This window comes from Lithobates pipiens, unplaced genomic scaffold (genome assembly GCF_037356315.1).
Source record: "Lithobates pipiens isolate NorthernLeopardFrog02 unplaced genomic scaffold, aLitPip1_a1.2 Scaffold_25, whole genome shotgun sequence".
Classification (NCBI taxonomy): domain Eukaryota; kingdom Metazoa; phylum Chordata; class Amphibia; order Anura; family Ranidae; genus Lithobates; species Lithobates pipiens.
This window is the reverse complement of record NW_027507787.1, coordinates 221,720,021-221,736,264: the sequence shown is the minus strand read 5'-3', so window position 1 is coordinate 221,736,264 and position 16,244 is coordinate 221,720,021. Positions and strand designations below refer to the sequence as shown.

The window sequence follows — 16,244 nt, the reverse complement described above, 5'->3', positions numbered from 1 at the left end:
CAAAATAGCATCCATCCCGGGCCCACTGACACCGCTTGCCAATAACCCTGATTTCACGCCGGGTATGCATCACAAACTGCCATATGACCTTCTCATTCACCACTGCATGAGAAACTCGAAAATTAAAACATTTGACGCACTTAGCTCCGAGGTGGGCGGGACATTTTCTGGCATTTGGTTTTATATGCAATTACGGGACTTTGTGGTAAACAGTAAGCACAAATCCAAATTTAAACTCCCGTTGACGCAACTGGAATCCATATGCTTAAAAAGATCGCCAGTAGCCCACACCACGTCCCTTGCCTACTCATGGCTAATTTGTACGCCACATGCGGATAACAATAAACACAAAATGAAGTGGGAACATGACCTTAAAATGAAAATCTCTGAAAAAGAATGGGAAAAGGTGTGTACTTTGACACACAAATGCTCGTTAAGCACCAAATACCAAGAGATTTCCTATAAGGTCCTCACTCAATGGTATATGACACCACAGAATGCTGGGAGATGGTCCCGCCCTACCTCGGATAAATGTTGGAGATGTAAAACTTGTATAGGCTCATTTATACATATTTGGTGGGAATGTCCCCTCATCAGCACCTACTGGGATGAAATTAAGACATGGATAAAACATATAACGGAAACTAATCTCGAATTAAACGCAGCCACATGCCTGATCAATTTAGTCCCGACTACCCTAATTCGGTACAAAAAATCACTCTCTAGACACCTACTCGTTGCTGCGAAAACACTCATACCTATCTACTGGAAAACCACCACAGTCCCAGGAGTCAAGGACTGGTTAAACAGAGTGCAATACATTTTCAAGATGGAGGAAATAGTGGCAATGAAAAAAGAGAACAGCACATCCTTTAACAAAACCTGGCAGCCTTGGCTGGCTTTTACCCTCTCTTCCGATTACCAATTACTTACTGGTTGAATTTCCCTTCCCCATTTCTCTATGAAGGAAAAGGAAATAGAAAGGAGAAAACAGACTGATTGAGTTATATATACTCCTATTAGACACACACCTAACCTAAAGAATTGAACCCTAGTGCGATGGCATCCCCCCTTGGCCTCCAATTCCCTTTACCCTGTACCCTCTTCCACCCTTCCCCAAATACATATCCTATCCTATGGTATCACTAGTTTCTATCTTATCTATATGATTTGGTTTTATCTTCTGTTCCAATTGAGATAAATGGTTACAACATACATGCTACCTAATTGTACCAATGCTTGTATACATACCATTGTTGACAACATCTATAATTTCATGCTAATTGTAAACCTGCATATATTTTCAATAAAAACCTTTTTGATTGTGAAAAAAAAAAAAAAAAAAAAAAAATATCCCAAGCTTTGAACATCTCACAGAGCACTGTTCAATCCATCATCCTAAAATGGAAAGAATATGGCACAACTACAAACCTACCAAGACATGGCCGTCCACCTAAACGGACAGGCCGGGCAAGGAGAGCATTCATCAGAGAAGCAGCCAAGAGGTCCATGGTAACTCTGGAGGAGCTGCAAAGATCCACAGCTCAGGTGGGAGAAGAAGTCCCATTTGCAGTTTGTGAGAAGCCATGTGGGGGACACAGCAAACATTTGGAAGAAGGTGCTCTGGTCAGATGAGACCAACACTTTACTTTTTGGCCTAAAAGCAAAACGCTACATGTGGTGGAAAACTAACACTGCACATCACTCTGAACACACCATCCCCACCGTGAAACATGGTGGTGGAAACATGTTGCGGGGATGCTTTTCTTCAGCAGAGACACAGAAGCTGATCAGAGTTGATGGGAAGATGGATGGAGCCAAATGCAGGGCAATCTTAGAAGAAAACATGTTAGAGCCTGCAAAAGACTCAAGACTGGGGCGGAGGTTCACTTTCCAGCAGGACAACGACCCCAAACATACAGCCAGAGCTACAATGGATTGGTTTAGATCAAAGCATATTCATGTGTTAGAATGGCCCAGTCCAAGTTCAGACCTAAATCCAATTGAAAATCTGTGGCAAGACTTACAAATTGCTGTTCACGGACGCTCTCCATCCAATCTGACAGAGCTTTAGCTATTTTGCAAAAAAGAATGGGCAAAAATTTCACTCTCCAGATGTGCAAAGCTGGTAGAGACATTCCCAAAAAGACTTAGCTATAATTGCAGTGAAAGGTGGTTCTACAAAGTATTGACTCCGGGGGGCTGAATACAAATGTACCCCCCACACTTTTCACATATTTATTTGTATAAAAAAATTTAAAATCATTTATCATTTTCCTTTCACTTCACAATTATGAGCCGCTTTGTGTTGATCTATCACATAAAATCCCAATAAAATACATTTACGTTTTTGGTTGTAACATGACAAAATGTGGAAAATCTCAAGGGGTATGAATACTTTTTCAAGGCACTGTACATATCTGCAAACTTTCGTAGTGATTTTTTTGCCTAATGTGAACTCCAGTGTTTTATATTCCTTACTCTTGGCTGTCTCTCTGCTGACTTTTGCCACATCCAAGGTGAAAATAACACAGCAAAATCTATTTCCCAGATAATTTCAGCACTTTATAAAGCCTTTTCCCAATTTTCATTTGCCAAAAAACATATGCCATTCTAAGCCAGCTGTAATCCATTTTTTCCAGTGGCAGGAAACTAGAATAAGAATTCTCTGGTGGTTTGTGTAAGATTTCCCATTGTCTATTTTTTTTTTAACTCCATACTTGTTAGTTATCTATTTATTATGGAAGAGCCCTGGGGCCATCAAAAAAAAAAATTCAGAATTCTGAGTTTGAAAGTCAGAATTCTGACTTTGAATCTCAGAATTCTGACTTTAAAACTCAGAATTCTGAATTATTTTTTTTTGATGGCCCCAGGGCTCTTCCATAATTTATTATTATTATTATTATTATTATTATTATTATTATTATTATTTATTTATTTATTCATTTATCCTTTATCCCTTTTTCCATTCCCCATCTACTCAAATACTTCATTTTCTAACTTATATAAGAAATATTTGGCAGCAATATTGGGTGAAAAACACTTATTCTGCTAGCATTAAAAACATACCAAATTTGTTTAATGGGATATACTTTTGAGTTTCTCTGTTACATTAAATAATTTATTTTTTACTGTAATAAATAGCCCCAATTTTTTCTTAAAAAAGATAATTTTTCCTCAGTTTAGGCCGATACGTTCTCTTCTACATATTTTTGGTAATAAAAATCGCAATAAGCGTACCGTATTTTTCGGACGATAAGGCGCACCGGATTATAAGGCGCACTAGCAACGACCGGCTGATATAATGGATATTTCCATATATAAGGCGCATCGGACTATAAGGCGCACTGGATTATAAGGCGCATTTAATGAAACACAACTCGGATGCGGTACTGTAAGTCAAATTTTATTCAACTCTTTAGCAATAACCATAAAATGGTCTATAACAATAACTTTTAACACTGTTCAATTAAATACAAAATCAGACACTCACTTTTTCACTTTATTCTTCAATAACTCTTAACACTGTTCAGTTACCGGTGAATACCGTACAAAACCAGACACTCACTTTTTCACTTTATTCTTCTCCCGCAAATCCATCAAATTCTTCATCTTCAGTGTCTGAGTTTAACAATTGGGCAATTTCGGCATCAAGCACGCCCGTATCCCTCTCATCATTCTCATCAGTATCCGAGTCAGTCTCGTTGCTGTCATCGGTACCGGTACTTAGCTGTTCAGTGATAATTCCGGACTTCTTGAAAGCTCGGATTACACTGGTGACTGATACCTTCGCCCAGGCATCCACGATCCACTGGCAGATAGTGGCGTAACTCGCCCGGCGTTGCCTCCCTGTGTTGGTGAATGTGTGTTCGCCTTCTGTCATCCAATGCTCCCACGCAGCTCGCAATTTAACTTTAAATGACCTGTTGACACCTATATCTAGTGGCTGCAGTTCTTTGGTTAATCCACCCGGAATGATGGCAAGCACCAAATTAGTTTTCTTCACTTGGGCTTTGACAGTATCTGTCAGATGGGCGCGCATGGAGTCACAGACCAATAGGGATGGAGATTCGTGGAAAAAGCCACCCGGTCTCTTGACGTAAACCTCTCTCAGCCACTCACTCATCTTCTCCTCGTCCATCCAGCCCTTCGGGTTAGCCTTGATGATGATGCCAACCGGAAACTTTTCTTTTGGCAGAGTCTTCCTCTTGAAAATTACCATGGGTGGTAGTTTCTGGCCATTAGCCTGGCAACCGAGAACTACAGTGAAGGATGACTTCTCGTTTCCTGTAGTGCGTATAGATACCGTACTGGTCCCTGTTCTCTCGACAGTACGGTTTACAGGGATATCAAAGGTAAGGGGGACCTCGTCCATGTTGGTGATGTGCTCTGGTCGGATCTTCTGTTCATTGATCTTGTTCTTGCAGTAGGTATGGAAAATGGCCAGCTTTTCTTCGTAATCCTTTGGCAGTTGCTGTGACATAGTGGTTCTTGTGCGGATAGAGAGATTCCGCCTTTTCATGAAACGGAAGCACCAAGAGGGACCTCCTCGAAAGTCGTTGATCTCCATGTCGCGTGCGATCGCTGTTGCTTTGAGTCGAATAGAGACAGTAGAGACACTTCTACCTGCGGTTCTCTGTTCAATAACCCACTGTTCAATTTTGTCCTCCAACTGTGGCCATCTTGCTTTGTTTCCTCGGAAACTCAGTTTGGTCTTCTTTACCTGGCGCAGGGCATCTTCTTGCTTCCTCCACTTCCGTACCATTGATTCATTAATGTTGAATTCTCTCGCAGCTACTCTATTTCCATGCTCTACTGCATGACTGATAGCCTTCAGTTTGAAATCCGCATCATAAGCATGTCTCTTAACAGGAGCCATTTTTGGGGCAGCGGGTATACCGTAGAAAATGAACGAATGAATGCGCACACCTCCTGACTAAGATGGCCGTAATGCCCACGAAGCTGCACTGCTTGGATTGGGCATTACGGCCATCTTAGTCAGGAGGTGTGCGCATTCATTCGTTCATTTTCTACGGTATACCCGCTGCCCCAAAAATGGCTTCTGTTAAGAGACATGCTTACGAAGCGGATTTCAAACTCATCGCTATCAGTCACGCAGTAGAACAACCTGAGAGAGGTTTACGGTACGTCGGTTTACGGTAAGAGACCGGGTGGCTTTTTCCACGAATCTCCATCCCTATTGATCTGTGACTCCATGCGCGCCCATCTGACAGATACTGTTAAAGCCCAAGTGAAGAAAACTAATTCGGTGCTTGCCATCATTCCGGGTGCATTAACCAAAGAACTCCAGCGATGTCAACAGGTCATATATAAGGCGCACCGGATTATAAGGCGCACGGTCGATTTTGTGAGAAAATTTAGGCTTTTACGTGCGCCTTATAGTCCGAAAAATACGGTATATTGATTGGTTTGCACAAAAGTTATAGTGTCTACAAAATAGGGGATAGATTTATAGCATTTTAATATTTTTTTTTTTTTTACGAGTAATTTCGGCAATCTGCGATTTTATCGGGAATGCGACATTATGTCGGAAACATCGGACACTTTTGATACATTTTTGGGACCATTGGCATGTATACAGCGATCAGTGCATGGAGGAGTTATGGACTTGGTTTTTGATATCTACCAGGGCTTTTTTTCAGCGGGAACGTGGGGGAACGCAGTTCTGGCACCTCCAGCACTGAATGTGTGTAATAGCATGGGGTGTGGGCTGTGCTGGAGGGTCTATTGATGTTGGCTGCTGGGGGATCTATTGTCACTGGTGGGGATCTGAGTTTGTGTGAGGGTCTATTGTTGCTGATGAGGAATCTATTATTGCTGGGAGGGGGTCTTATGTTACTGGAAGGGATCTACTGTTGAGGGAAAGACATATTTTTCCTAGCTGCTGGAGGATCTATTGATGCTGGCTGCTAGGAGATCTGTTGTTGCTGCTGGGGGGGTCTAATGTTGCTTGGGTGTATATTTTGTTACTGGGTGTGATATTTTGTTCACTTTTACTGCAGGGAATCTATTGTTGTTGGGGTGGAGTCCATCCATTGTTGCTGGGGAGTCTATTGTTGTGTGGGGATCTATTGCTGGGATTCTATTGTTGCTGGCTGCAGCGGATCTATTTTACTGCTTTTCTTTTTATCATCAACATGTTCCATACAAATGATTTAGCACCACAAAATGATACTTGGTTCCGTATTCTCTAAAAGGGCAGCAGTAGTAGGTGGGTAGGGGGTGGACTCATGGGACGGTGGTCAGAGGCGGGTAGGGGGCAGAGACAAGGGGTGACTCAAACGGAGGGGAGTTCCTGCATCTATTCTCCGAGAAAAAAATCCCTGATATCTACACATATTGAGGTTTATTTACTAAAGGCAAATCCACTTTTCACTGAAAGTGCACTTGGAAATGAAGTCACTGTAGATCTGAGGGGGACATGCAAGCAAAATAAATAAAAAAACAGAATTTTTGCTTGCACATGATTGGATAATAAAATCAGCAGAGCTTCCCCTCATTTCAGATCTTCCCCTCAGATCTACAGCGACAGCACTTCCAAGTGTACTTGTAGTACAAAGTGGATTTGCCTTTAGTAAATCACCCCCATTGTCTTCTATATTGGTGGCCTTCTATACGTCTTCTATGACTGGAGTGTCCCCCACATGCCTCCATGTCTGTAATTCTGTACCTGTTGACCTACTGTTGAGTAGAGGGTGTTGTAATGATTTTATTATGTGTGTTGTTTTAACAACAATTGTAATAAAGATTGTATTTTTTTACACATACTGCCTCATGTTGCGCCCACAGAGTCCGCTATTTTTGGAGAAAGTACAGCAGAACCTCAGATTGCGAGTAACATTGTTGACGACCGGTTCGCAATACAAGCTTTTTTTTTTTTTAAATCCTGTCTTGCAAGACGAACAGGATTCAAGCCACTGGAGTGGAGTGTGCAGTACGGCATTTGGCCAGAGGTGCCGGGGCAAGGGTGACTCTCGGAGACACTCAGGGACACTCGGAAACACTCCATTGCCGAGTGTCTCTGAGCATCTCCGAGTGTTTCCCGCGCCCCCCCACACCTCTGGCCACATGCGGTGCTACATAGACAAGCAGTGGCTGGGGAATGGATTATCTGAGTTTCCATTATTTCCCTTTGATATACGAGTGCTTTAGATTACAAGCATTCTTATGGAACAAATTATGCTCGTAATCCAAGGTACCACTGTATATTCTACTTTCTCCAACCATTTTTCTATTATTTGGATGTTGGCAAGGAGAGGGTCCTCCTTTCTTACATTTTCCATACATTTACCAGTATGAGAACTTGGCATTAACTTTTCACAGGTATCAGAGGTTGGCGTTATACTGTGTATTTATTGACACCATATGCCAGCATTCTAGCTACACATTCCGTATATAAGGCACCAGATGCTGTGGTTATCACACTCTTCAGGAGGTTATATAGTTACCTGCTCCATGAAGACAATCAGAGATTCTCTGTTATTTTCCCACTGTTCAGCCAATTCATTCTCATGTGGGTACTTGTCACAGTCCAGATATATGGAAATCTCAAAGCAGTTGGTGTGGAGGTAGCTGAAGTCATTGATACCTAAAGGCGGCAATAAAGAACATGCATAAAATACAAAAAAAAAATATACAAAAACAGAAATAAGACAGTAAAACTAACAGAGAAGAGTGGTGTCCATTACAGAAAGATACTTGGATTCTAGTTCGGGATACACAGATACCATTTTTCTCAAAGAGAGTACAAGTACCGATACTTTTCCTCAAGTACTTAACGATACCAATTATAAATATTTGATACATATTTTTTTTTTTCGTGCAATTTGAGCCGTTACAAAATGAATGGGCTCTAATCGCACTGCAAAGAATCGCATGTGATTTGAACAAGAATGCGGTGCAATTCCTTTCTGAATCACATCCGGTTTCCCGCACCAGTTCAGTGTGAACCCAGGCTCTATGACAAATCATATCAAACCGCACCGACGAAAAAGGTACCGGTTTTTTACGTTTACGGAGCATTTGCACGAGTAGAAGTACTTGTGCAAATGCTTAGTATCGATACCGATATCGGTATTGGTGCAACACTAATTCAAGTCTTACATTTTTTTTTTAAAGTTACAAGAAAACCAAGTTTAATTGATAATATTTTGTCATTAGGAGGCACCACCCCCTCCTTTATGTATTCCGAAAAAGATCATGTCATAATGGGACTTTAATTTTGCACCTCCAAATGGTAAATCGTACGGTCGGAATATCCGACGGAATGATTCCGTCTGAACTTTTCTGCCGGAAAGTTCGGTCGTGTGTCCTCGGCATAAAAGATAGTCAATGCTTTTCAGAGGCCAACAGTACCCCATCATCATGACAATTTCTCCTAAATGACTAATCTAGAAATTCTGGGCAGAGATTTGTATCGGTTGGGATGGATGGGTGCTAGTCTCAGCATATGTCTATCATGACTAATATTACTACCTACAATTTCTATATCAATAGAAAACATTGCCCCAATGGGTTGTCAACCCCAAAACACATTGGATGTCCTTTATGCACCTTTTCAACCCCTGAGACAACTGTTTGGTGCTTTTTATTTAAATTATGTGTGGAGTTCTCAATTTGGGAGGTCTTGGGGGGGCCCCTGGAGGCCTTGGGAGGGCCCCTGGCATCTTTCTAGAACATCCAAGCTTTTGTCACGAAGCCCAACTAACATCTTCTATTTTGATGTATTAAAGATCCAAGTCCAGCACCTCATCTCAACTTTTTGGGGTATTTTCCTGGTTTTTGACAGCCTGAAAGTAAGGCCCCTTTCACACTGAGGCGTTTTTCAGGCGCTACAGAATTAGCACAAAACAGCGCCTGTATAGCGCCTGAAAAAAGTGGCTCCTTTCACTCCAGTGTGAAAGCCGCAGGGGTTTCACACTGGACCAGTGCCCTGGCAGGACGGTGAAAAAAGTCCTGCTAGCAGCATCTTTGGAGCGGTGAAGGAGTGGTGTATACACAGCTTCTTCACCGCTCCTACCCATTGAAATCAATGGGGCAGTGCAGCTATACTTTGCGTGCGGTTTTAACCCTTTTTTGGCCGCTAACTGGGGTTAAAACCGCCCGCTAGTGGCCAAATAGCTAGTAAATTGGTGCTAAAAATCACGCTGCTTTACCGCCCACGCCCGCACCGCCCCAGTGTGAAAGGGGCCTAAGACTTATGACGTTTTTACAGTTTAAAAGTCCGTTCCATTACCCAATTCAAGTTTGATACAGCTAGGAGGAGGGAGGAGAGGCACGGCCGCCAAGAGGAGACGCAGGAGAAGCCGCTGCCTGTTGCCCGAAGGGAAGCGATGCCCGTGCCGGGGTCGACTGACCGGGAGATGGAGGTGTGATTGACCCGACCGACCCACGGGGGTGTAGCTGTGGGTGCATTGTTTGACTGCCCCCCCCCAGAAAAAACACCAGCCTCCACTGGGGTGGGCAGTTCAAAATGTGCAAGAATTAGGGGGTGATTTACTATAGGCAAATAGACTGTGCACTTTGCAAGAGCAGTTGATGCAGAGCTTAGGAAATGAGCAGAAGTTCTGCTGACTTGCATCATCCAATCATGTGTAAACAAAAAAGCTGTTTTTTAAATTTAGTTGCACATGATTGAGTATTCTTTGCAAAGTGAAGTTTTACCTCATTTACTAAGCTCTGGAGCAACTGCAAAGTGCACAGTCTGTTTGTCTTTAGTAAGTCAACCCCTTATGCCGCGTACACACAACCAGACTTTTCGACAGCAAAGGTCTGACAGAACGAATACGTCAGACAATTCGATCGTGTGTGGGCTCCATCGGACCTTTGCTGTCCAAAAATCTGTCGGACTTTAGAAATAGAACATGTTTCAAATTTTTTCACCGGAACTCCGCCGGACCCAGTTCCTATCAAGAAATCTGCTCGTGTGTATGCTGGTCAGACGGACAAAAAACAACGCTAGGGCACCTATTGGCTACTGGCTATGAGCTTCCTTATTCTAGTCCGGTCGTACGTCATCACGTTCGAATCCATCGGACTTTGGTGTGATTGTGTGTGGCCAAGTCCGTTCATTCGGAAAGTCCATCGTAACTCTGCCGAAAGTCCGTCAGGAAGACCGTCGGACCTAGTCCCTCGAAAAGTCCGGTCGTGTGTGCGCGGCATAAGACTCACTAATCAGCACTCAGTAACAGACCTGGTATGACATGCCCACTCCCCTTTTTTATGAATGAGCATACAATCAGGGGTGTGGCTGTTACTCAGCACTGCCAGCATAGAGCACTGAAATGTGAGTGCAGGAAGCAGCATTTCAGTGGTATTTTAATTAGTTTTAAAGCACAAATCTCAAAGTCTCAAACCATAACATGAGTACGAAGGGGTAAAAAGGTGTGATATTGGGATTTAGGAATTGCAGGTAGAGGGGTTACAAATATACACAAAAAATGTCAGACCCTTTTGGCTCAATGCACACTGGACATTAAAATAATTTTATAATAACACCAGTAGCTTTGCAGTAAGTCTTTCAATGTTTTTTACCGTTTTTCCAATAGCGTTTTTTAGTTTTTTTCCGCGTCAGCGTTTTTTCAAGTTTTTTTATTTATTTTTTCCAATGGATCAAAAACGTTAAACGCTGGTAAGCCATGTTTTTGAGCATTTATGAGCGTTTGGTGTTTTTTGTGGTCAGAAAACGACTCCTGAACACGATTTTATGGCATTCAGAAAACAACCCATAAACTCCACTGCTTATAAACGTCCAAAAACATCCATGTGTGCATAGACACCTAGGATAACATAGAGGGGAGTTTATGGTCTGTTAAAAAAAAACGCTAAAACTCCCAAAAAGGGCCATTTATGAGCTTCGGTGTGCATGGAGCCTCGCTAAATGAAGGACAGGCCGATTATTCTAGATATACTTTTTATTCTGCTGTTAAAGAGGAAGTAAACCCTGATGGGTTTACTCCCTCTTTCATTCCCTGCAAAGGTAAAGAATAATGGACTACTATGCATCGCATAGTAGTCCATTATGTGTCACTTACCTGACACAGGAGCCAGCGAAGTCGCCGCTGTCCCCTGTAGTCCGGAGCGTCCATCTTCTCGGTGGGTCTCGCTGCTCCGCCGCTGTCACGATGGCGTCACTCCCGCGCATGCCCACGTGAGCCGCCACGCACGGCATATCGGCGCTACGCTCAGTGCGCCTGCGCGCCACATGCGCCGTAGACAGCGGTGCCTGTCTTTCGGCAAATATCTCCTAAACCGTGTATGTTTAGGAGATATTTCTTGGACCTACAGGTAAGCCTTAATCTAGGCTTACCTGTAGGTCAAAGTGTGTTGTAAGGGTTTACAACCACTTTAACATCCTTGGGAAATCTTTCACTTCTCCAACACACATCTTTGGACTATGTACAGCAAAGAGACTCTAGATATCTAATGCAATGGACATATAATTAAACCCAGTTGGATTGTTGGTATGTTTATTGTGTCTTTGTTGATTTTTCACACAGCTGTTTTCAATAACCGCCATTTAATGTACCATTAAATGTAAATAGGATGATTATAGACTGAAGTTTCCATTGAGTCTGTTATTTGCTTGGATTCGAGAATGAAGCTAATTTATGCTGGCTCAACAGGTGGCCCCATAAAATACAAGGATCCTTTGTCTTATTAGATTTTTCTTGTTTGTTGTGCATTGTAGTGTGTGGAATGAATTAACTGTGTACATTGTTATCCACATGACCACCCATTGCTGGAAGAGCCCTCGGGAAGGCCGGTAACAGTAGGAAGAATAATGCAATGAGTAAATACCAGTGTTTCTTATCAAGGCAAATTTGGGGCTCTTTCACACCCATACACGCATTATTGTGCGCTAGCTGTCATGCGTTGGGAATGCGTGTTGACATGCGATGTGATGTATTGATAAAATGCATTGCAGTTTTTGATTTTATTCTTTTTTCTCCATCTGCATGTACTGTATTTATTGGCGTATAACACTCACTTTTTTACCATGAAAATGGGGTGCAAATAGCGTGTGCGTGTTATATACCTATACTTCAATTTAAGCTGCCTCGGAGGGGATGGGGGGCGGGACGAGCACCACCAGATTACATACAGTGAGAATCTCCTTTTTACTTGGCCGCCTCTGTAATAGGAAGTCCCATCTCCTGGGCCACCATTGGACCACTGTTCTGTCTATCATAGGAGATTCTCACTGTATGTAATCTGTCGGCACTCGTCCCGCCCCCTCCCTGTCCCCTCAAGGCAGCAGAAGGGCATCGATCAGGCTGCACTGATGGCAATTGTGAGGCTGCTGCACTGAAGGCAATGGTGAGGCTGCTGCATTGAAGGCAATGGTGGGGCTGCTGCATTAAAGGCAATGGTGAGGCTGCTGCATTGAAGGCAATGGTGGGGCTGCTGCATTAAAGGCAATGGTGAGGCTGCTGAATTGATGGCAATGGTGAGGCTGCTGCACTGAAGGCAATGGTGAGGCTGCTGCATTGATGGGAATGGTGAGGCTGCATTGATGGCACTTGTGAGGCTGCAGATGGGCATTGATTAGGCTGCATTGATGGCAATGGTGAGGCTGCAGATTATTATTATTATTATTATTCAGGATTTATATAGCGCCAGCAATTTACGCAGCTCTTTACAATATAAAAAGGAGACAATACAGTTACAATACAATAAAATACAAGAGGATTAAAAGGGCCCTGCTCAGAAGAGCTTACAATCTAATAATGGGCACTGACCCTTATTTTGCTTCAAAGTTCTCTATTTAAAATTTAAATTTTTTCCCTGAAACTTCCCTCTTAAAATGAATGTGCACGTTATATGCCTGTGCATGTTATAAGCCGATAAATACGATAATTCCTATGTGCTGCAGTGCATTGTTATGCTGTACAGCAACACTATGCACTGCACAAAAATACAACATTTCCAACAATTATCAATGCATACCAACACAGCAGGATGCCATAGTTAAAGCGGTAGTAAACCACTGGCTTTTTTTTTCTTACTGCAGGGCAATGTTATAATGTGCTAGTACAAATTCATACTAGTACATTATGTGAAATGTAGAAAATGAGAGACGCTGCGCTAAATAGTCCCAAATATTACTATTTAGCGCAGCTTCTCTCATTTTCTATCTATTTTGTGTGTATCTCATGTCTATATTGTGTGTATCTCACTTCAAGCTGCTGCTTTGTTTATATTATTCATTTATGCTGGTACACTAAAGCGGTTTCTTGCCTAACATTGTGTGAAACTTACCTGAACGCGCTTCCATCTTCACCTTGTCTTCCTTTCGTGGCTGCGGACTCCCGGGTCTGCCGGAGCCGTGATGATGCATGTGCGCGGGAGCCGCCATTTACGGCACTGGACTCTGAAGAAATGGCACAGGTATTCCGTTGCTTCGGTGATGTCCCTGGTTGCATCTAAAGTAAATATCTCCTATACAGTGCACGTTTAGGAGATATTTACAGTACCTTACCCATAGGTAAGCCTTAATTTATGCTTACCTATGGATAAAAATCATGCATGGGAGTTTACTCCCACTTGAAAGTTGGGTACACATGGGACAAATGTCGGGAGACATCGGCCCATTCAAAAAAAAACTGCCTGACATTCAGCCTGAGTGTATGCCACCCTGTCCAACAGAAGCCGGCTTATTCTGCCCTATCCCCTCAAGCCAGCAAAGGGAAAGCCATAGCTAAGTCAGCCCATAGACTTCTATGCAGAGCGCTGAGGATCATGGGAGTTCGAGTTCGAGACGGCAGACAAAAAAAATCGAGCTTATGGACTTGGCACTGTAATTCCCAAGAAACACCGGGGCAAGGAGGAGAAGTGGAGCTGCACTTTAGCTGACCTTGCTACTCTTTATGCTGATCTGGATGCCGATTGTGTTATTACCATTGTTAGTCCATTTTTTAAACGTACTTCTTTACCGACTATATCAGGTTCAGTGCCTGTTTACTTTGATGTAGTATTTTGTGAGCTATTACATACTTTGTACACTCAAACCTAATGTATCGGAGGAGTTGAAGTTGTTAAAGAGGACAAGGAATAGAACAGAGGACCCATCCTAACCAGCTGCTCCTACGGGGGTAGCTGTATAAATAAAATGAAGGTCTCATTTTATTGTATAGTCAGCTTGATGGGCAGAGGGGAAGAGAAATTGCAGCTGTCAGTTTATGCTCTTTTATTTATTTCATACTTTGAATGGTAAATTATGTACCATAATGGCAAGTTATAACCTGATCTAACAAATAGGAGGTAACTTTCCCATTTTTTTTACACAAAATTGACAAAAAGAGCTCCAGGCGGTTGTCATCATTTAAGTGGTCATCTTACCATTTGATTATTTATTGCAGAGTATAGCAGAGCCATTGAATGTGTATAATAGATAGTCAATGCTTTTCAGAGGCCAACAGTCCCCCGTCATGATGACAATTTTTCCTAAATTACTCTAATCTAGAAAATCTGGGCAGAGATTTGTATCGGTTGTGATGGATGGGTGTTAGTCTCAGCACATGTCCATCACATTGACTAATATAAATCACTATCTAAAAATTCAGTATCAATAGAAAACATTGCCCCAATGGGCTGTCAACCCCAAAACACATTGGATATCCTTTATACACCTTTTCAACCCCTGAGACAACCGTTTGTTGCTTTTTTTGTCAATTATGTGTGGAGTTCTCGATTTGGGAGGGCCCCTGGCATCTTGCTAGAACATCCAAGCTTTTGTCACAAAGCCCAACCAACATCTTCTATTTTGATGTATTAAAGCTCCAAGTCCAGCACCTCATCTCAACATTTTTGGGTATTTTTCTGGTTTTTGTCAGCCTGAAAGTAAGACTTGTGTAGTTTTTACAGTTTAAGAGTCCGTTCCATTACCCAATTCAAGTTTGATACAGCTAAACCAAAGAACCCTCTGTTCCTGAAATGACAACACCATCCTGGACTTTTTTTGACCCAAATGATATTTTCACTGAATGATGAGAACATATTTGTGAGTGCTGCATTTAAAGGAGTTGTAAACGCAGAAGGTCTTTTTTCTTAATGCATTCTATGCATTAAGATAAAAAACCTTCTGTGTGTAGCAGCCCCCCCCAATTACCTTCCTAAGCCCCATCTCTCTCCAGCGATGTCCATGATCCCTCAGACATCCAGTACACTCCTCCTGATTGGCTGAGACAGAGCAGCGGTGCTATGCTCCTGCGGCTGTCAATCAAAGTAAGTCAGCAAATCAGGGGAGAGAGGGGGCGGGCCAGGTTGGGGGTCTTTGTCTGAATGGATACACAGAGCTCTGACTTGGCTTGGGTGACCCCTGTAGCAAGCTGCAGGCTGAGGGGCACTTAAAGGAGGGAGGGACTCGGAAAAAGCAGAAGGAAACCGAGAAGAGGAGGATCCTGGCAGCTGTGTGCAAAACCAACTGCACAGAGGAGGTAGGTATAATATGTTTGTTATTTAAAAAAAAAAAAGAAAAATTAGCCTTACCAATCACTTTAATGAATTACATAGAGAAAGTTCACTTACTGCCAGCCACTGTGTGCCATGAAGCCCCATTTACAGTGCCCTCCTCTTTGTTAAAGTCTTCAGCGTGGCAGGGCCTTCGGCTGGAGTCAGTCATATGCCGATGGGTGGAGGAGTACGAATAGGCTAGCCATCGGAACACATGATCATCTGGTGTTCCTGTATATTCCTGGGTCTTCCATGGTGAACGCACCATGTCAAAGGGATATGACACCACCAGCTCCCCACCTTGCAGGTTTCCTCCCAGTACAAAAGGGATCTTTTCCATCCATGTGATGAGAGCACGGGTCTCCATTGCCACCTACAGGCACAAAAGCAATGAACTAATGTAGTTGTGAAAAACAAAGTGGTTTGATCAATACAAATGTACAAAAGAAAATTTTGAAATAAAAGAGCTAGGGAGCATTAGCTACTATCTGGGAATCCAAATAGAGAGAGGAGAAGATGAAACAATTCTATATGCAAGATGCAAAGGAATTGAAAACTCCTATGGAACCAGGCTAAAGAGCAATGAAGCAGAAAACATGCTACCCAACAATGACATGTATCGCAGAGCAATCGGTAAGTTGCTATATGTTGCCACTGCGACAAAACCTAGGCAGGAAATTCTCAGCTCCCTGTCAGCGTGACTGGAATGCAAAAAAAAAGAGTGATGGAGCACCTCAAAGCAACCATTCAGATGAAGTTACGGTTACCAG

The 16,244-nt window shown here is 42.7% G+C and overlaps 1 protein-coding gene across 1 annotated transcript in view; it reads right to left on the bottom strand.

Moving 5' to 3' along the window:
* Positions 1-16,244, bottom strand: part of CPXM2 (carboxypeptidase X, M14 family member 2) — a 249,462-nt gene that overhangs the window by 45,995 nt on the left and 187,223 nt on the right. The window contains exons 12-13 of the mRNA XM_077455573.1: positions 15,550-15,847; positions 7,470-7,609 (exon numbers count right to left, since the gene is read on the bottom strand). Of these exons, the coding sequence (XP_077311699.1) occupies positions 7,470-7,609; positions 15,550-15,847 (438 nt within the window). The remainder of the gene's footprint in view (positions 1-7,469; positions 7,610-15,549; positions 15,848-16,244) is intronic.